This window comes from Cnephaeus nilssonii (assembly GCF_951640355.1).
Source record: "Cnephaeus nilssonii genome assembly, chromosome: 1".
In the NCBI taxonomy this organism is placed as follows: domain Eukaryota; kingdom Metazoa; phylum Chordata; class Mammalia; order Chiroptera; family Vespertilionidae; genus Cnephaeus; species Cnephaeus nilssonii.
In genome coordinates, this window is record NC_137072.1 from 86154135 (window position 1) to 86174015 (window position 19881).

The 19881-nt window shown below is 43.4% G+C and overlaps 1 protein-coding gene across 1 annotated transcript; it reads left to right on the top strand.

Annotated features, from left to right (window-relative positions):
* Positions 1-2777: 2777 nt before the first annotated feature.
* LOC307103913 (small nuclear ribonucleoprotein G-like) lies at positions 2778-3202 on the top strand. The gene has a single exon (XM_079778459.1). The coding sequence runs from the start codon at positions 2851-2853 to the stop codon at positions 3079-3081; it is 231 nt and encodes a 76-aa protein (XP_079634585.1). The 5' UTR covers positions 2778-2850; the 3' UTR covers positions 3082-3202.
* The last annotated feature ends 16679 nt before the right edge of the window (positions 3203-19881 follow it).

Consider the following 19881-nt stretch of genomic DNA (forward strand, 5'->3'; position numbering starts at 1 on the left):
ACAAAATACATAATGATTATAAATACAGCAAAATTGCACACTGTTTAAAGCCAACATGCAACGAGAGAAAAAGAAAGAAACCCTTTTCAACATTTAAACAATAGTGTACTAAAATTCTGTATACTCATTGTAAGGAGCAGCTTTTCTAGGGGTTTGTAAGAATTCTAACTTGTGATACGATGAAGATAACCGGAGAAGTGGACAGTAGATATAATAGTTGGTCCAATCAATCCTTAGAACAAGACAATGCTGGCTTGGTCCTCTCTGCCTGTCCAGTCCCCCTTCCCTTATTATACAGAATGAAAAGTTTTATACTGTGAGAGAAAGTGAATGTTGGTTCTTTTAGCCTGCTAGGCACTCATTCATTCTTCTGGGAGTGATGGTGTTGCTCTTTTCTCTTTGGAAATATTACCCCCTCCCCCATCACTTTCAGCCTCTGCCGCTGAGATGGGTGTGTTGACTACATTCTCAGCTCCCAGTGTAGACCTTTAACTAAGGCTGGCCTATCAGAGGCAAGAAAAGGTTTTCCCTTCTTTAACCCATTAAATCAGCTGTATTGGTCAGGCTTTTTGGATATGGGCTTCATGACAAGAGAAGTGAAGATAGTTCTTTATCCGTTTCCCACCATCATCGAAAATGACATAATCTCTCAAATTTTTACCATGCCTTCTCTTGAGAAATGAGTGCCATCTGCACTCTCCAAATCAATTATCCAGGCTTCTGGACACTTCCTTGACCCTGGGGCATTGTCTTTGAGGGAGGAGCAGTTATATGTATTCCTCATAAAGTGGAATTGGGAGTGAGGGTTGTCATTCTAATTCCTGAGGCCCAGACTATTTTTCCCAACAATTAGTAGTTTAAAACATATGTGTGGATCCTGCAGGCAAATGCATGAAAAGGCTAATGGCTTCTCTATAGAGACAGAAAAATCAATTGTGAAAACCATGAATTATCACATACAAGGAACTTCTGTGATTTTCAGTGGGCCATTTGTCAATGCGGAAATGTCAAGATACATACGCCCTCTTCAGTTCCCCTAGGTAAAGTTAGCCCTGTCCAGGGCTCCTCTGAAACCATTTTCATACTGCATTATAATGATGTGCTCTAGTGCTACATCCCCATTAAAATGGGAATAGTTTAAAAGGAGGGAGCATGCCCCATGCCAGTTTGTAACCCTAGCTCAGGGATAAAACAGTAAAAACTCAGTAAATACTCAGTCACCGAAGAAAGTATAAGTAAATGATGCAGTCTTTACCTTCCAAGATGTACAATCCAGAAAATGAAAGCGTTAGAAATGCTTCATAGCCATAACCGGTTTGGCTCAGTGGATAGAGCATCGGCCTGCGGACTGAAGGGTCCCAGTTTCGATTCCGGTCAAGGGCATGTACCTTGGTTGCGGGCACATCCCCAGTGGGGTGTGTGCAGGAGGCAGCTGGTTGATGTTTCTCTCTCATTGATGTTTCTAACTCTCTATCTCTCTCCCTTCCTCTCTGTAAAAAATCAATAAAATATATTTAAAAAGAAAAGAAAAAAGAAATGCTTCATAGTCATGCTCCCAGGAACAAACTGGTGTTACAACTAAAATACAAGATGTACACTCCAGTTATGGAACTAAGACACAGAGGAGTGGATAAGTAATTCCAAGACAATTAATTACTAAGGACTAAAAGTGATCCTATATAATAAAGAGGTAATATGCAAATTGACCATTACTCCAACACACAAGATGGCCACCACAAGATGGCCGGCAGGGGAGGGCAGTTGGGAGGGATCAGGCCTGCAAGGGAGGGCAGTTGGGGGGGTACCAGGCCTGCAGGGGAGGGCAGTTGGGGGTGACCAGGCCTGCAGGGGAGGGAAGTTAGGGGTGACCAGGCCAGCAGGGAAGGGCATTTAGGGGTGACCAGGCTGGCAGGGGAGGGCAGTTAGGGGCAATCGGGCTGGTAGGGGAGCAGTTAGGCATCGATCAGGCTGGCAGGGGAGTGGTTAGGGGGTAATCATGCTGGCAGGAAGAAGTGGTTAGGGGCAATCAGGTAGGCAGGCAGGAGAGTGGTTGGGAGCCAGCAATCCTGGATTGTGAGAGGGGTCCCAGATTGGAGAGGGTGGAGGCTGGGCTGAGGGACATACACACCCCCGTGCATGAATTTCATGCACTGGGCCTCTAGTTTATAATAATTGCTAAAGAGATCCAGGAAAGGGAGAAGTTAGTGTGGGTTGGAGTGCACATGAAGGTGTCAAGGGGGGATGGTGAAAGGTGGAGAGGTGAAGAGCTCTCCAGGTGTAGAGAATGGCATAGCTAAGATGCTGGGGCAGGAAACACACAGCATGCTTAATGGAATTCATTAATTAACTAATTAGAGATAAAAATAGCAAGGGCCTAAGTTTAGGTAGTGATGCTAAAAATGGATAAAAAATAAAAGATTATATTGTATATGTTAAGCCTGGGTTGCTGTGGTCATGGAGTTTCCTTTGGAAGGAGTGATCAGCCATAGCACAGCTAAGTGAATGTGTCCAGCAACAGTTGGAAATGTGGAGATGGCACTGAGGCCACGGTTCTCTAGAACAGATAGTTTACACCCATGTTTATAGGAGCATTAGTCACAAACAATCCAAATGCCCATCAATGGATGAACAGGTAAATAAAAGGTAGTATATACATACAATGGCATATTATTTAGCCTTTAAAAGGAATGAAATTCTGACGCATGCTACAACATGGATGAACCTTGATGACATTATGTCAAATAAGTGAGTCGCAAAAGGACAAATACTGAAAAACGCCAGGCCTACTGAGGGAGCGCCAGAGAGGCCCCGAATTCCATTTGGAAGTATCTTTGAGCTCACTTGGACACCATGAGCAAAGCTCACCCTCATGAGTTAAAAAAATTTATGGACAAGAAGTTATCATTGAAATTAAATGGTGGCAGACATGTCCAGGGAATATTACGGGGATTTGATACCTTTATGAATCTTGTGATAGATGAATGTGTGGAGATGGCAACTGGTGGGCAACAGAACAACATTGGAATGGTGGTGATACGAGGGAATAGTATCATCATGTTAGAAGCCTTCAAACGAGTATAAAGAATGGCTGTAGTGACCAGAGAAATCAACTGCTTCCACATGTCCCCTCTCCACAGCACCTGTTTTACTACAATATAAAAATAGAGTCCTGTCCATTTTCACATTGAACTTTTGTTAAATAAACTTTTGTATTGATTTAAAAAAAAAAAAAAGGACAAATGCTACATGAGGTTCCAAAGGAGTCAAATTCATAAGAGAATAGAATGGTGGTTGCAAGGGCTGTGTGGAGGGAGGAATGGAGAATTATTGTTTCTGGAGATGGATGGTGGTGATGGTTGCACAACAATATGAATGTACTTAATGCCACTGACCTACACATTTAAAAATGGTTGATGTGGTAAATTTGATGTTGTGTTATTTTACCACATTCACAAAAAGATGTTAGAGATGCAAATTATCCTGCACTGATCTGATGGAAGAAGTGAGAGCTCTGAAGAAAAAGTGAAAAACAAGACAGAGCCCGGTGGGTGTTGCTTAGTGGTTGAGAGACAACCTATGAATCAGGAGGTCATGGTTCATTCCCGGTCAAGGCACATGCCCCAGGTTTCAGGCTTAATCGGGGCGTGCAGGAGGCAGCTGATCAATGATTCTCTCTCATCATTTATGTTTCTATCCCTTCCTCTCCCTTCCTCTCTGAAATCAATAGAAATTTTTTTTTGTAAAAAGAAAGAAAAACAAGAAAGAGGGGAAAGTTAGAAAATGCCTACACTTAGGAGCAGCAGAAGAAAAAGGAATTTAGCCAAACCTCCCAAGACATTACATCTCTACCATTCAAACTTGTAGCCTGCAAGTTAAAAGAGAAAAATCTGAGTCCTGTTGATTATTCCTGAAATGTTCAGTGAGGCATTGAAATGTAAAGTTGCTGGAGGATGGAAAATGATGGTGTGATTTTAAATTACTTTCCAAGTTGTTGCAGTGGCAATTCTATGAATGTGTTTTGAACAAATAACAGTAGCTGCTTGGCAAGCAATGAGTTCTTAATGGCCATGGGCTTCTAGCCAGTTTTTCTCTCAGAGTTTGGAGAGAAAAATAAATACATCATAAAACATATTCACTTCATTCAGTTGCAGGATTGTGATTCTGTGTGTGGTGTAGGAAGGATAAGTACATGTATGTATGTGAAGAGGAATACAAGACAAGGAATTTTTTTTTTTAGGCTTTCATTATAAAATGAAGCACCCCAGTACCCATAGTCATGTTTACTTAGAGAAACTTCATCTAGAGAAATAGAAATATTAAAACGATTTGCAGGAGAAATAGTAATGGTCCTTTCTTTGTCATTCGAATCAAGTATGTAGTTAAAACAAGTAGGTCTCTATAAATAGCATATAAGATTTTAGTATGAAGAGATGAAAAAAGAAGTCAATGTGAAGTACAGTAAAACTTGCCAGGAATACATACCCATAATCTTATTATCAGATAGATCCCATTCCCTCAGAAGTCACTTGTGGGGGAATCAGTTGTTTCTCAGGGAATATACGACAAAATTGGTATATGGTTATAGATAAAAACTGGTATGATGGAGGGTTTTAAAATTTTATTTCCTTAATTATCTGGAACTACTACTACTATATCTGTTTTCATAGTGGAAAATCTACATTTAAATATAACTATTCTCCAAAGTTGATGGTGCCGTAAGTGATTTCATGAACAGCTTCTAGATTTTCTCAATTTGCAAAATCTCTGATCCAAAGGCCTTATAATAAACTGGTAACTAAATTTAAAACATTTTTAACTTCTAAAATTAAAAAAAAAATTTAACTTTAGAAAGTCCTTTTAGCTGAACTAAGATTAAATACTTTGGGACCTTAGATTTCTTATCTAATATGAGGAAGTTGGGCCACACTGGGGACTGAGAACTGGTGATCCCTGGACTGAGTTAAACTAACAGATATATTTTGTTAGGACTGTACCATGCTTTGAAAGAATTTTGAATTATTTGTAAACATGAAATATTGGGAAATTTTACAAAAGGATCTGAATTTTGGGATTATTTTAGGAAAAAGAAAAAAGAGGACCCAATAACCTAGAATCAAATCTTTGCATGGTACCACTAGGATAGAGTTCATTTGTGGCTTCCTCTATCCTCCAGATCACAATAGTCCCCATCTGGATGATTTCATATATTTAAATTACCTGCTTGACTCTGGTGGCACACGAAACTGATGACTGGATTGGAAAGCATAGAGATTGTATTGTTTCTTGGTGCTTAGATTTCAAAAAAGTCCTGCTGAAGGGAAGGATCTGATCGTGTTTGAGATATCTGATACCAGAAGTAAATTGGGTTGACACTAACTAAAATGACAATCCTAAATTCCCATTAGACTGAAGAGATCAGCCCCACAACCTAGCTTCCTGATAGAGGAAAGGGAATTGTTTTTTCTACAGATAAATATTATTTATAACTAAACACAAACAAATTATCTAAAATAAGAAATGACAAGATATGTGGAAAAGTATAAAAATATGACCCATAACCGAGAAAAATAATAATAAAAGTAGACTCCCAGATAGCCTATGTGTTGGAATTAGCAGTCAAAAAATTAAAAAATAACTATTGTAGATAGTTAACAATTTTAGATAAAAATATAGGTAAAATGAGCAAAGAGATGGAGAATTTCAGCACAAACAGAAACTTGAAAAAGAAAACTTGAAAAAAATTACAATATCTAAAACAAATAATTCGCCCTAGCTGGCTTGGCTCAGTGGATAGAGCATCAGCCTGTGGACTGAAGGGTCCCAGGTTTGATTCTGACCAAGGGAACATGCCTGGGTTGCAGGCTTGATCCCCAGTAGGGGGCGTGAAGGAGGCAGCCGATTAATGATTCTCTCTCATCATTGATGTTTCTATCTCTCTCTCCTTCTCCCTTCCTCTCTGAAATCAATAAAGAAATATATTTTTAAATGAAATAAAATAAAACAAGTAATTCATTGGATGAGCTTAATAGCAGACAGATATCACAAGGAAAAAAAAATTAGTGACCCCAACATAAGTCAATAGAAATTATCCAAACTGAAGAAAGAATAAAATTGTGAAGAAGAGACAAAAACCCAATGAAGAGTCAGAGACCTATGGGACAATATTAAATAATCCAGCACTTAGGAAGCTGGAATCTAGGAACAGAGGAGAGATTGGGGCAAGAAAAAGTTGAAGATATAATGGCCAAACTTTTTCCAAAATTCATGAAAGAAATTAACCCATATATTCAAGAATCTCAGTAAACACTAAACTCGATAAATATTTTTAAAAACTATGAAACTATACATAGAGATATATTAAAAGCAGCCAGATTTGGGAAAGGGGACAATTATATTTAGAATGACAAAAATAAAAATGTTGGTTGACTTCTCATCAAAAAAAATATGGAAGCCAGAAAACAATAGAATGACATCTGGAAATAAACCTGTCAAGCTAGAATTCTACACCTTGTGAAAATATCCTTTAGAAATGAAAGCAAAATAAAAACAGGAACAGAGAATATGTCCCTTGAAGACCTGAACTATGGAGAGATACTAAATTAAGTTTTTCAGGCCGAAGAGAAATGATGCCAATTGGAAGTCTGGATCCACAGGAATCCTTGGAAGAGTAGAGATGTGAACAAACATAAAATGCTCTTTTAAAACATTTTCTTTTGAAGATTATTACTAGCAAATATAATGGCAATGTATTATAATAGAGGAGAAAAAATATATAACAATACTAGCAGAAGGGTAATAAATGGAACTATACTATAGTAAGTTTCTCATACTATTTATGAAATGGTATAATAAGGATAAATTCAGAATGCATATTGCAATCTTTAGACTAATAGCCACTCAAAAGAACACCAAGAGGTATTACTAGAAAGCCAATAGGGGAAAAATGGAATATTAAATAATATTTAGTTAATTTTATTTAAAAGTCAGGAAAGGAAAAACACAGAAATAAAGAACAGATGATATATTAAAAAATAGCAACCATTGAACCAACCATACCAGCAGCTAATCCTATATAATAAAAGGCTAATATGCAAATCAACTGAACGGCAGAACAACTGGTCCGCTATGACGCACACTGACCACCAGGAGGCAGATGCTCAACACAGAAGCTGCCCCTGGTGGTCAGTGCACTTCCACAGGGGGAGCACCGCTCAGCCAGAAGCCAGGCTCATAGCTGGCAAGCGCAGCGGTGGTGGTGGGAGTTTCTCCCGCTTCCACAACAGCGCTAAGGATATCTGATTGCCGGCTTAGGTCCGCTCCCCACAGGGAGCGGGCCTAAACAGTCAGTTGGACATCCCCTGAGGGCTCCCGGACTACGAGAGGGCACAGGCCTGTCTGAGGCCCCCCACCCCCAGTGCAAGAATTTCGTGCATTGGGCCTCTAGTCTACACTTAAAAATGAGAAAGATGCAAATTGACCGCACTTTCGCAACGCCCACCAGCCAATCAGGAGTGAGTATGCAAATTAACCCAACAAAGCTGGTGGGTTAATTTGCATATGCAGGTGCTGAGTCGCTGGGGGTGGGGCGGGACACAGGCGTTCCGCACCGCCCCAGCAGCTCTGGGCCTTTGGGCAGCGTGGGAAGGCAGAAAGGCGGCTCCGGGCAGAGCGAAGGCAGAAAGGTGGCTCCGGGCCTGAGCTGAGGGAAGGCGGTGCCGGCAGCCAGGGGAAGGAAGGCCCATTCTTGCACGAATTTTCGTGCATCAGGCCTCTAGTTTAATATAAATGGCATAACACTCCAATAGAAATTATTGCACTAGATTTTAAGGATAAGACTCAACTAAATGTTGTTTATAAAACACAGTATAAACATAAAGACACAAATAGATTGAAAGAAAAAAAGAATGAAAAAATATACTATGAAAACACTAATAAGTTGTAACTAAGTGCAAAATTACATTATACAGAAAATTATACAAAATTTAGTATATAAAAATTATATAGTCTACAGTAATTTAAAACTGTCAGGAGACAGCTACAATATAAATATACAGAGAATCTACACTAATAAAAGAGAAAGATGCAAATTGTACCTTCACATTGCCCACCAGCCTATCAGGAGTGAGTACGCAAATTAACCCAACAAAGATGGTGGGTTAATTTGCATACTCAGGCACCGAGTGGCTGGGAGCGGGATGCTTGCATCACCACGGTGACAACACAGGCATTCTGCACCACCCCAGCAGCTCCGGACCTCTGGGCAGCGTGGAAAGGCGGAAAGGCGACTTTGGGCCGGAGCAAAGGCAGAAAGGCAGCTCCGGCCGGAGCGAAGGCAGTGCCAGCAGCCAGGGGAAGGAAGGCCCATTCTTGCATGAATCTTCGTGCATCAGGCCTCTTGTCAATTATAAAACCCTTAGAAATTATAAGATTTGTGTCCAGTTTTAAAAGAAAAGTGATATACAAGTATCGATTGGGATAATTTTGGTTATACTAACAGAAAATCTAATTCAAACTGGCTTAAAAAATAAAGAGAATTTATTGGCTCATTTAACTGAAAAAGCCTGGGGAATATTTCAGACTAATTTTGATTAGACTCAAACTCTGTATTTCCCTGATTTTCGCAGGTCTGATCTCCTCCACATCAGCTTCATTCTCAGGCTGACTTCCCTCATGGAAGCAAAGTGATTATTACAAGAGGTCCTCTCAAAGGCCCCTTCCCAGTATTGAACACTTGCACTTCATTCTGATTGGTGCAATCCTAATCAGTCTCTGAGGCTAGGAAATTTTTCAATGACTGATTGGCCTAGGCATGGGTTACAAGCCATCCCATTGTGGCAAGATGGTGTTGGTTATGAAGAATGCTTCTTTCCCATTCCTAATGTTACTCAGTTACTGTTACTCCAGCCTCTCATCTGATATGGCAATTTTGTAAAGACTAACAGAATGCTCTGTTCAGCTCTGCCCTTCCTTTGGGAGCCTATGATGGGTGCTTAAATCTGCATAATTTGGTGTTGAGTATTAGTAAGTCCACTTTATTAACAAATCTGAGCCACATGCCCTATCTTGGCCTCAATGACAATAAGGTGCTCTTTGGGACCTTCATATTTACTCTTTGCTTTATCTTTCAAGTTGTTTAGAACCTAGGCCAGGAAGAGGTTCTATTTACTAGGGATTTCCTTGAACTCTCAAACAAACTCATCAAGCCCTAACCGGTTTGGCTCAGTGGATAGAGCATCAGCTTGCAGACTGAAGGGTCCCAGGTTCAATTCTGGTCAAGGGCACATGCCCAGGTTGTGGGCTCGATCCCCTGTAGGGGACGTGCAGGAAGCAGCTAATCAATGATTCTCTCTCATCATTGATGTTTCTATCTCTCTCTCCCTCTCCCTTCCTCTCTGAAATCAATAAAAATACATTTAAAAAAAACAAAACCTCATCAATGGGTTTATGCAATTGAAGCCTACTTTTAGAGCTAGCAGGAGGGTCCACACCACCCAAAGCAAATGACTACTCCAACAGGGAAGAGTGGGTTCCCCAAAGTCTAGGTGCTATCAGGAGGAGGGAAGAACCCCAATAGATGCTAAGAAGGCAACCACAAGATGCCCACTAATATGGTTTGGTTGATTATCTTTCTGGTTTTTTTTGGTCTGTTGGTCAGGAAATATGCTCACAGATTTAATGTCTGCTATATTCTTTAAATAGACACAATTTTAATTTGTCAATTATTCCTCCATAAAGCTGGAAAAAGTAAAACAAAATGTTTTCTTAAAAAGGAGAACTCAGAAAAGCAAATTTCTAATTATATAAAGTACATGTATTATTTTACATCTAGTGAAACCACATCTATGAAGATCATGATGTTATTTTAACCATGTATGTATCTATTGATTGACAGAATGAAATAGCTCATATCTCTCAAAAACTTTGCTTTACTTTTTATTATGCCAAAAATCACAACTCAAGTTAAATTTTCATGTATCTGATAAGACCTCAACTATAGTGTATCCTTTTTAAAAAATGTCATTTTAGCCAAAGGAATATGCAGAGATCCTCTATTCAAAAATAGTTTGACACCAGCAACCATCTGTTTACATCATAAATAAGTAGCCAGCTAAAAAGTTTTGACAACGTAATTTCAGCTTGACAACATGAAGGCAAGGCAGCAGGCTACCCTGCATGATCCATAAAACTGGCTCGTGTACATTGTACGAGCTGCTTGATCTTTGAGTAATCACAAAAGACAATTCAGAAAGAAGAGGAATTCATAACAAGAGAATAAAGCTTTGCAAAAAAGAACCTGTCTTTGGATTTTTGAAAGTGACTAAAATATTTTAATGGGGCTCTTTTAGTGCCTCTTTCTTGCCTATCAAATATTGACGGGTCTTCCTGACTGAGAGAATCAAAACTCATTAAACTCACTATGTCTTAACTTGATTAAATAAAAATAGGTGGAAAGGTAGACTTGTTATTATAAGAAAAGAGAAACAATGGAAAGTATAGAAATTGGGTTTCCAAATACCAACCCTAATTTGTGCATTCCTGAGCAATTTTCCGCTAGGCAGCAGCTCCCCACTCCTCTTCTGAGAACTCCCGGGGCGCCCAGGACCTGCCACTCAGTACCTTCTAGTTCATAAGTGCCTCAAAGGTTAAACTTTTGTCGGTTCCATTTCCATTTTCTTCATATTTCCCCCAAGATATGAGTGTTGACTTTTGTTTTAAGAATACATCCAAATGTTATCTATCCTTCTCCTGGCTTTGGAAGGATTCTACACTGAGTGGCCAGATTATTATGATCTCTGATAGCATAATAATCTGGCCACTCAGTGTGTATATGTGTGTGTTTGCGTGTGTGTGTGTGTGTGTGTGTGTGTGTGTGTGTGTGTGTGTGTGTATTAGAGGCCCGGTGCATGAATTCATGCATGGGTGGGGTCCAGCCAGCCTGGCCAGGGGGAGGGGACATGGGCAGTTGGTCGGCCTGCCTGATGGTCCAACTCCTGGTCGAGGGGACAATTTGCATATTAGCTTTTTATTATATAGGCTATACACTGAGTGGCCAGATTATTATGCGTTCAGAGATCATAATAATCTGGCCACTCAGTGTATAAGCACAGAGAAATCAGTCAAGTGGCCATCTGAAGACACAAGCCTTTCTGGGTTTTAGATGAAGGGAATGCTATAATGAGAGAAAAGAAAGTGAGGAGAGGTGATCGCTCACATCTACGACTGAGGTAATACCTTGTTTTAGTAACCAGGCATATGTGAGCGGGTCAATTGTTCAGCCTGCTCCTTTGTGGTGTTTGTTCTTTGGCCTCATGTAAGTTCTTCCTTACTGATGAATAACCAGATAAAATGTTGAAGGGAACCGTCTGCAGATTTCTACAGCTTTCTTTCTGAGCAGTTTGCTACTGCACAGGTACTATGTCCTATGAATTCTAGTCACCTTGGTCTCCTCTACTTCTGAATACTGTCTCCTTACCTCAGGGTGACTGCTGGCCTTTGTCTGGGTTACCCTCCCTGCACGGTGTCTTGGAAATTCTCTGCAGGCAATAAGCTGGGCCAATTATACAACTCACCTCATTGCTTCTCTTCTCTCTCTGCTAGTTCTTCACACTAGCACCTCTCCCTCCCCCCCGGACCCCCACCCTGTGATTTTAAATCTGAGTCTTAGAGTTCTTCAGGGCTAGTCCTTGGACTTCTCTTTCTACTCTATGCTCACTCCTTTATGAGTTCCCCTTCGTCACATGGCTTTAAGACCATCATTATATTCATGACGCCTTAATTTACTTCTCCAGTCTGGATCTCACTTCAGAATTTCAAACTTATTTTTTCAAATTGCCTTCATGATGTCCTCACTTTGATGTCTAATTGTCACCTCAAGCTTAAGAGAGCCTAAAATTTGCTCCTTCTATATTGGCAATCTGTTTTCTTCTAAATGCTTGGAGAAAGACCTTGGTATCATCCTTGACCCTTTTCTTTCCCTTACTCCTCAGATTCAGTTTGTCAGCAAATCCTGGCCATTCTCCCAAGTCAAAACCAAAAATTCAGTGCTTCTCTCCACTCCCATTAACCCTATCCTGGTCCAAGCCACCATCATCTGGTACCTTGCTTAATTTAACAGAATCTTAATGTCCCTTCTTCTTTCAGCACAGCAGCCAAATTCATCCTGATTAGTCATAACTTAAAGCATATCACTCTTCTACTCAAAATCCTCCAAAGGTTTCCCAGAATCAAAGCTCAAGTCCTTACTACAACCTACAGAACCCACCCATCACCACTCTGACCTCCCTCTCCCCCATCCATACACACACTCACTCTACTCCAGTCACTCTGCCTCTTTATTGTTTCCCAACTATTTCCAGCATGTTCCCACCCAGGTCTTTGCACTTGCTGCTGCCTCTGTTTGAAATTCTCTTGCCCCAGCAAGCCATATGGTCAGTTCCCCACTCTCTCTTCAGGTCTTTATCCAAAAGTTACTTTTTCAGTTAGAACTTCTCTAACTTATGTAAATATCTATATATTTTACATATATTTCCTTATTTAATCCTCAACATCCTTATAAGGAAGGTACTATCAATTATGTCCATTTTACAAATGAGGAAAATGAAAGAGAAGTTAAATGAATTGCCCAAGGTCATAATGCTAGTAAATATATAGCATGCAGATGGATTCCAGAACCTTGGATATATCCTATCTATAGGTGTTTGTCCTACATATGTGTATATATTTACCATATATATGTGAGCATCTATGTATATATGAATATATATATATATATATATATATATATATATATATATATGATGAAATATAGCTGTTTCTAACCTCCATGATTGCAGGGACTGCTGGAGACCTGAAAGCAGAATGATGCATTGATTCAGCCGGTATTTACAGAGTACCTGCTTTGTGTTGGGCATTGTGATGAATGCTGATGATGTATAAATGACGGGTGCAGTGACTGTCATCAAGAACCTCACAAATGGGGACAGGGAAGAAGACAGACATCTAGAAGCCCCCTGGGGAAAGAACTAGGCAGCGCCCATGACAGAAATTATGAAGGAAGATTCTGACTCAACACAAGGAAGTGTTCCTAATGGTCAAAGTTGTCTGAAATGGAATGGCCTGGAGTGTGGAGTTCCTCTCAAAGGAGTTACCCCAGCAAACACGAGGAGACAAGCTGACTTGCTGTTATAAGAAGGAATTCACTCAAGCATAGCATGGCTGGTCAGCCACCAGGCAACGCCTCTGGGCTGGAGTTCTCTGAGAAACTTTTCCAGGAGGTGACTATTTTGCAGAGATGTGTGTAAGGCTGAGTGAGGGGACCAACAAGAACTTTGATGCATCTAGGGACTATTGCAAGCCTTTTCCATGAAGTCACAGCGGGGAACCTGATTAAGAGCTGAGCCTTGGAAAAGAAGATCTCAGGGGGAAGGAGGGTCTAGAGAACACCGCCAAAAACAGTCCAGTACACCTCGCTTCTCTCCCCTGGGCATGGGCTGTGATCTGCAGTGCCACTCATCCACCAAACCCGGATGGAAGCCAGAGGCAAGAAGCTGAAGGTGACTCCCTTAATAGAGGAAATAATAATACAATCCACAAAGGCCCGCGTCTGCCGGCACCAGGCAGGACAGAGGAGGGTGGACATGGATCTAGAGGATAGAGAATGGAGATTAAGAAGCAAAAAAAAATCTTTCTGGCGAGTGTAAAAATGAATGATTGGGAAGTGAATCTCAATTATGAGGGAGGAGTGTGGAGAAAATTGGAGTTGAACTGAAAATCCGGCTCTTCCCTTCTCACATCTTCCCATCGCAGCATCCCTCCTGCGCTCCTGCAAGCACTGCCTGCCCCCTGAGTCTTCGGGGTGACCAAGAATAGTTGGGCGCCTGGTCATGGCACAGCTTTCCCGGGACAAAGAGGCTAGGCTGGGGCACGCGTCCCGTCCCGCCTCGCCCGTGTGCTGGTGCCCTCATGGCCTGCCCGGTCCTGTCCGGCCCACGGGGGTCGCCTGGACCAGTCAGGATGCCTTGGCTGCCCGACAAGCAGAGCTTTCCACGTGGGCAGAGGCGTTGCCATTCAAGTGGCAAGGATTCAAGGCGGAGCCATCCTCCCCTCGGGGTCCACCCACCGCCCCTCTCCCTCCCAGACCCAGCAAAGGACACGCACACACACACAAAAAAACTTTTGCCACACTATTAATATATTCGCGTTTCCTCCCACTTTCCCAATGGGCTACCAGCTGCAGAACTCCTGAATAGAAAGCTTAATTGTGCTTTGTCATGCAGAGTACCTCGGTTTTCTATAGAAGGTTACAAAGGCCCATTTGAAGTATTTCTTTCTCCGTAGTGAACCATTTGCATAGGGCACCTCCGCGCCTGCCAGACCCAGGTAGCAGCGCCGAAGCTCCCGGGCCCCCGCGGAACAAAACTCGGTGCGGTTTCCAAGGGGCGCCCTGCTCCGCCTCCAGCCCGGCATCCCGACTTTTCTCTCCATCGCCTCGGGTCAAGGGCAGCTGATGTAGAAGATGCGAAGCCTGAGGCCTACAGGCCACGCTGGCCCGGCCCCTCCGGCTGACCTCTCGGCGGCCTCGGGCCATCCCGGCCCCTCGGCCCTCGGCGGGGGCCTGCTCGGTGCCGGGCCTCTGGGGTCCGAGTGCTGTTTTCAGGAACTGCCCGCGGGTCCAGAGGCCGGGCGGATACCCACGGGGCCCTCCGCCCACTTGCCTGCCGCGCCAGGACCAAGCCGGGAGCCAAAGGAACTGGAAGCTGACAGCGATGGGGACACCACGCTGTTTCGTTCCTCCTGGTTGATTGGCAGGGCTGCCTTCGGAATATCTTTTCTGGTGGCTTGTTTTGACAGTTCAAATCCAGGTCTATGTGACATAGAAAGCTAATAAAATTCTAATTTCATTGTTAATCTTATTTCATTGCAGTATAGGTTTTTACCCTCACACCTGCGTGGCAGGGTGTAATTCCATTAATAAAAAAAAATCAACATATTCATTGCATGTCTTTTCCCTGATGATATATTGTGAGCAGTGTGAGTTGAAAAAGAGCCATTTATTCCCACCGTGAATGAGCCTGCATGGGGCGGGAGCTTCACCTGCCCCTCAGTCAATTAGGAATGTATCGAAAAGTCTAGCAGAAAACGAGTTAAATTAACCGTTCGCTAATTTCCTTGTGTCCCTCCTACATAATCCCCCCTTTTCAGCTTGCCCCAGAAATTACCACATGTTGCAAGGTTCAAATAGTGCCTAATGAAACAGCGGCTGCACGCTTCTCCCTCCAGCTTCACGGTCTCGGGAGCCCTTTCGCCGGCCTCCAAAGCCGGCGCCATCTCCCTCCCGGTTCGGTTCCCGTTCCCTTTTTAAAAAAAGAAAGAAAAGTTGTCACTAACTCTTGATACAGCAGGTGAAATTACCTTGCTGCCCACTCACGTCTGGCCTCCGACCACGCGGTGAGGTTCCAAGGGGAGGGTGCCCGGGTGGGGGCCGAAGCTTGGGCATCCTCCCTTCTGGCCGGACAGCTTGGGTCCTGAAGTTGGGAGGGTGGAGACAGGGCCCCGGGGAGATGGGAGGAGGGTGGGGAATTGGTCCAGGAGAACAAAGAAGGAAGTGAGAGAGGAAGAGAGAGTGTGAGAGAGAAACAGGCAGAAAGTGACAAAGACAGACGGACACAGAGAAGAGCAGGCCAGGAGAGACCTAGAGGGAGGCAGACACAGAGAGAGGAAGGAGAGAGGAATGGGCGAGCACACCTCCAACTCTCCTCTCCCTTCTCCCAACTTATAACCATGCGCCTGGCTCAAGCAACTCATCAGTCCCTGCTGGAGGCGTTTGGAAGACTTGAGATGCAAGACCCTAATAATTAATTGTGGTCATTAATTAATTAAGGAGGAAAAGGGGGAGGCGGCTTGCTGCTGCCTGACCCCAAACAATTTAAATTAGGCTTTGTGAAGGTGGCCTCCAAAAGCCTGCCCTCCCCCTCCTTCCTTTCTCTTTCAAGCTCTCAAAAATTTCCATGATAATCCTCAGCGGTCTGGGGCCAGCCTGGGCTGTGCGTCCTGCTCCAGCCCTTCCCGGGAAACTGAGGCCGAGCTGGCTTAGGAGCCCGCTGCAGCCCACGGGCAGGGAGCTTTTTCCCATCAGGAGAAGCTTCCACCTGCCTTTTCTTCTCTGCACCTGCTGTGGGCTGTCTCTCCTTGAACTTCAGAAATCTAGCAGTTGCCTAAGAATCAGTCCTGCTGCAGTGCGCACACAGGCTAAATATTGCTACATTCTCTGTTCTCTTTGCCTCCTTCTCTCTCTCTCTCTCTCTCTCTCTCTCTGTCTCCTTTTCCCTCCCTCTCACTAGAGACTTGAGTTCCTTATTTGAAATGGTTGCAGCTAATACAAAGTCATCAAAGCACTATGGTTCTTGTCTTAAAGTGACAGCCCTCTTTATGGGGCTGTTTGAAATACGCCCCCTGCTTTTCAATGTCTCTCTATCCATCTTTGTCTGCTCTTCAGAAAAGCAGACAATATAAAGCCCAGCCTGGCGAGCTCCCCACGCTCAGGCCTGGGCAGTGCCAACCTCCGCCTTTAAGCAGATTGAAATTGTCACTGCTTCATTAATCTGAAACTAGTTACTTTCCTAAGCACACAGCACACACTTCCGATCTGTCGGGATTCACTCAGCGGAGTCCCTGGGGCCTTCCTGGGTTTGGGATTTGGAAGGGTCAACAAAGGTACGAGGAAGGCTCAGGAAAACATGGGGCTCAGCTTGAAGAAAAGCAATGCCCAGTGCAGAAGGGCAAGCATGGACATCAATAGACGGGCACACAAAGCCCTATTTTCAGAGACAATGAGATGCCCAGAATTTTGGAGGGTGCCCTTGAGAACAAGGAGTCCAGCTAGGGGGACACACAAGTTTATCTACCTCCACGTGGAGTCGCTTTCAGGACTGTGAGGTCTGAGGCTTCGGATTTTTCTTGCCCAAACAGAAGAAACTTGCTTCCGAATATGAGTCAAGGTTGGTTTTAATGTGTGTTGTTTTTTTTTTCATCTGAGCTCTGATTCCATCCTGTTCCTAAGAGATGTCTTTAAATTCCTGTTCTTGTTGGCCCCTCCCCAGGGCCTCGAGGAGCCCTCCATGCATCTCTGTGGAATTTCTCATTTTCTGTGAGAAAAGCTGCCTCTTTTCTTCATGCCTCCACCATTAACAAAAGATAATACAAAAGATTTCTTTACTTTTAATATTTCCATTGGCTTAGAATAGCAAGTTTTTGGATTCGATTCCCCCTAATTTAGGAAAGAGATATAGGCATTCCCCCACCCACCCACCCCAGGCTCAATTTTCAGTAATGTGAGCCTAAAGATTTATAAAATAGATTTATATTAAATTATGTTAATAGAAGCCTAGTAAATGCACCATTTAATTGCATGGAAAAATGTTCCCTTTTAAGAGGTCTGTCACCTTAACAGGTACATACAAAGATTCCCTGTGAATAATGAAAATAGGAACAATTGCTTTGATGCACTGAGCTGCATTCATGTTTAAGAGGTGTTAGGCTGTGTTTTGGAGAGGATAGGAGGAGCTCCTTTTAAAGCAGCGATTGCCCCTTTAAACCAAATTTCCTCTAGCAAATGACTTCTATTGGAAGTGTCATTCTCCTCCCCTCACACCCTTAAGGTCTGGCCTAAGATCCAGCCCATTGCTCTCTCTAGTCTCCCCTCAATGTTCAGCTTCCCCCAACCCAACTCTGAGCACCTACCCACCTCCCTCCAAAAAATCTCCCAAGAAGTACCTTGAGAAATGAGTGGAACCTGCAGGAAAGGTATAAATGGGGTGGTGAGGGGTGGGAGAGGAAACCTGGTAAAAATAACTCTTCTCTTTTTAAAAAATACATTTTTATTGTCGATAGTATTACAGATATCTCCCATTTTACCCCTCCCCCCTTTACTCCTCTCCTCTCAGCCCCTACCCACACACCCCCAGGTCTTCACTACCCTATTGCCTGCGTCCATGGGCTGTGCATATAAGTATGTAAGTTCTTTGGCTTATCTCTTCTCATCCTCCCAACCCCACATGGAGGTGTGTCAGTCTGTTCCATGCTTCCACGCTTCGGGTCTTATTTTGTTGGTCAATTCCTTTTGTTCATTAGATTCCACAAATAAATGAGATCATGTGATATTTGTCTTTCTCAGATAACTCTTCTTTATTTATAACATGACCATCACCAATAGAGTTATTTTTCTCTCTCACATACACATATACATATGCACACATACACTCACACACCCATGTACATGCATGTACATACACCTATACACACAGACCCTGTTGCCTTCTGTGACCTCTTTTAGCTAGAGCAATCACCTTTCTGGCAATTCCCTGACCACAGGGTGGACCAAACAAACTACATTTCTAGTCCAGATCAGATGTGAAAGGGTAGAATTGGTGGGGAGTAGGATTGAGGGAAGGGGGGAGGAAGCCAGAAATCAAAGACTTGACATCCCAAGTTTTTCTTTCTCCTAGAACAGTGATGGGCAACCTTTTGAGCTTGGTGTGTCAAACTTCGCCAAAAAACTGAGCATAACTCGGGTAGTGTGTCACTTTGAGGAAAAAACATTATTTCGCAAGTATTTCATTCTCAGGAGCAGCAAATGTTTCATCCTCGGCATGCGGCTGCCTCAGCGGCCGCGTGTCATCAGAAATGGCTACGCGTGTCAGTGCTGACACGCGTGTCATAGATTCGCCATCACTGTTCTAGAATATTCTTAGATGTCCTTGGAGGGATGAGGTGGGTGGGAACCAAGCTGTGATGACCACTTCAGAATAAGGGGAGGGGGTCTATCTTCACTAGTGTCTCTATCACCTGGGCCCGTGGGCACCCTAGGATGGGCTGCTGGGTGAAACCAAGAAGCCTTGCTGAGTGCCAGTATCAGTGTTGGGCTTGGCCTTGGGTATGTGTTGGTCACTGAGTGGGTGGGTGAAGGGGAAAGGTCTCTGCTCCTCCTCTTTTCTCTGAATGTCTGGACTGGCTCCGGACACAAGGGCAGGAAGTCATCCTCCCTGCTCTCCATCTCACACCCTCCAACTCTTTTCCTGTCTAAAGCTACCACAGGACTTGTTCTCCGAGAGGCGGACTCCACCACACTAATGGCTCCTGCTGCTCACTTCTTTCCTCTTAGTGGAGCAAGGTCCTGCTTTCTCATTCTCTTTCTCTCCATTATATGTCTATAGGCCCCTGAGAGGCCAGGCTTTGTGGGAACCGAGTCCTGTTTCTCAAGAGGGGGCAGTGAAAAACTCTTTTCAGGTAGCAAAGTTGTCAAGGGTGACCCCACATATCATAAACAGTCTTCTCTAATAAACCTGGAGCCGCTTCCCTGAAAGTGTTTCATATCAAGATTGGTTAGCAGAGCATCTGTGTGTCTGAGTGTTGGCCTAGGTATTCTTAACCTAAGGAGAAACTGTAGGCCTTTAAAAGCAGACAGATTTCCAAAGTCTTATTCTAATTTGCAAACTTCAAAACATCAACTGATTAGGGGGCGGATGAAAAATCCACGCTAGTGTACAAGGAGACCTCAGGATTCACTCTGAAAGTGATCAGAAGGTCGGTTGGGCACGGAATGTCCTAGGGCAAATAGGATACCCCTACCCCACCCTCACCCCAACAACCCCGGGGGAACCTTTCTTTGGAGAATGTCCAATGACTAGATAGGTATCTTTGCCTATATCTCTTTGCTTCTGGTGAGGATTCATTGTTTACTCTCTCTTTCCTGAGTCATTTCCCCAAAGACAGGAGGGAGAGGGACGGAGACCAGGCAAGCAGCCCAAAACCAGTCCAGGAGGGCTGGTGCCCCATCGCCTTGGCGGTCAGTGGGTGTCTGTGCGCTCAGGGCGCAGGGCCTGG

Coding starts and splice junctions, on each gene's coding strand:
- LOC307103913 (XM_079778459.1), top strand. CDS start 2,851: ATGAGCAAAGCTCACCCTCATGAGTTAAAAAAATTTATGGACAAGAAG.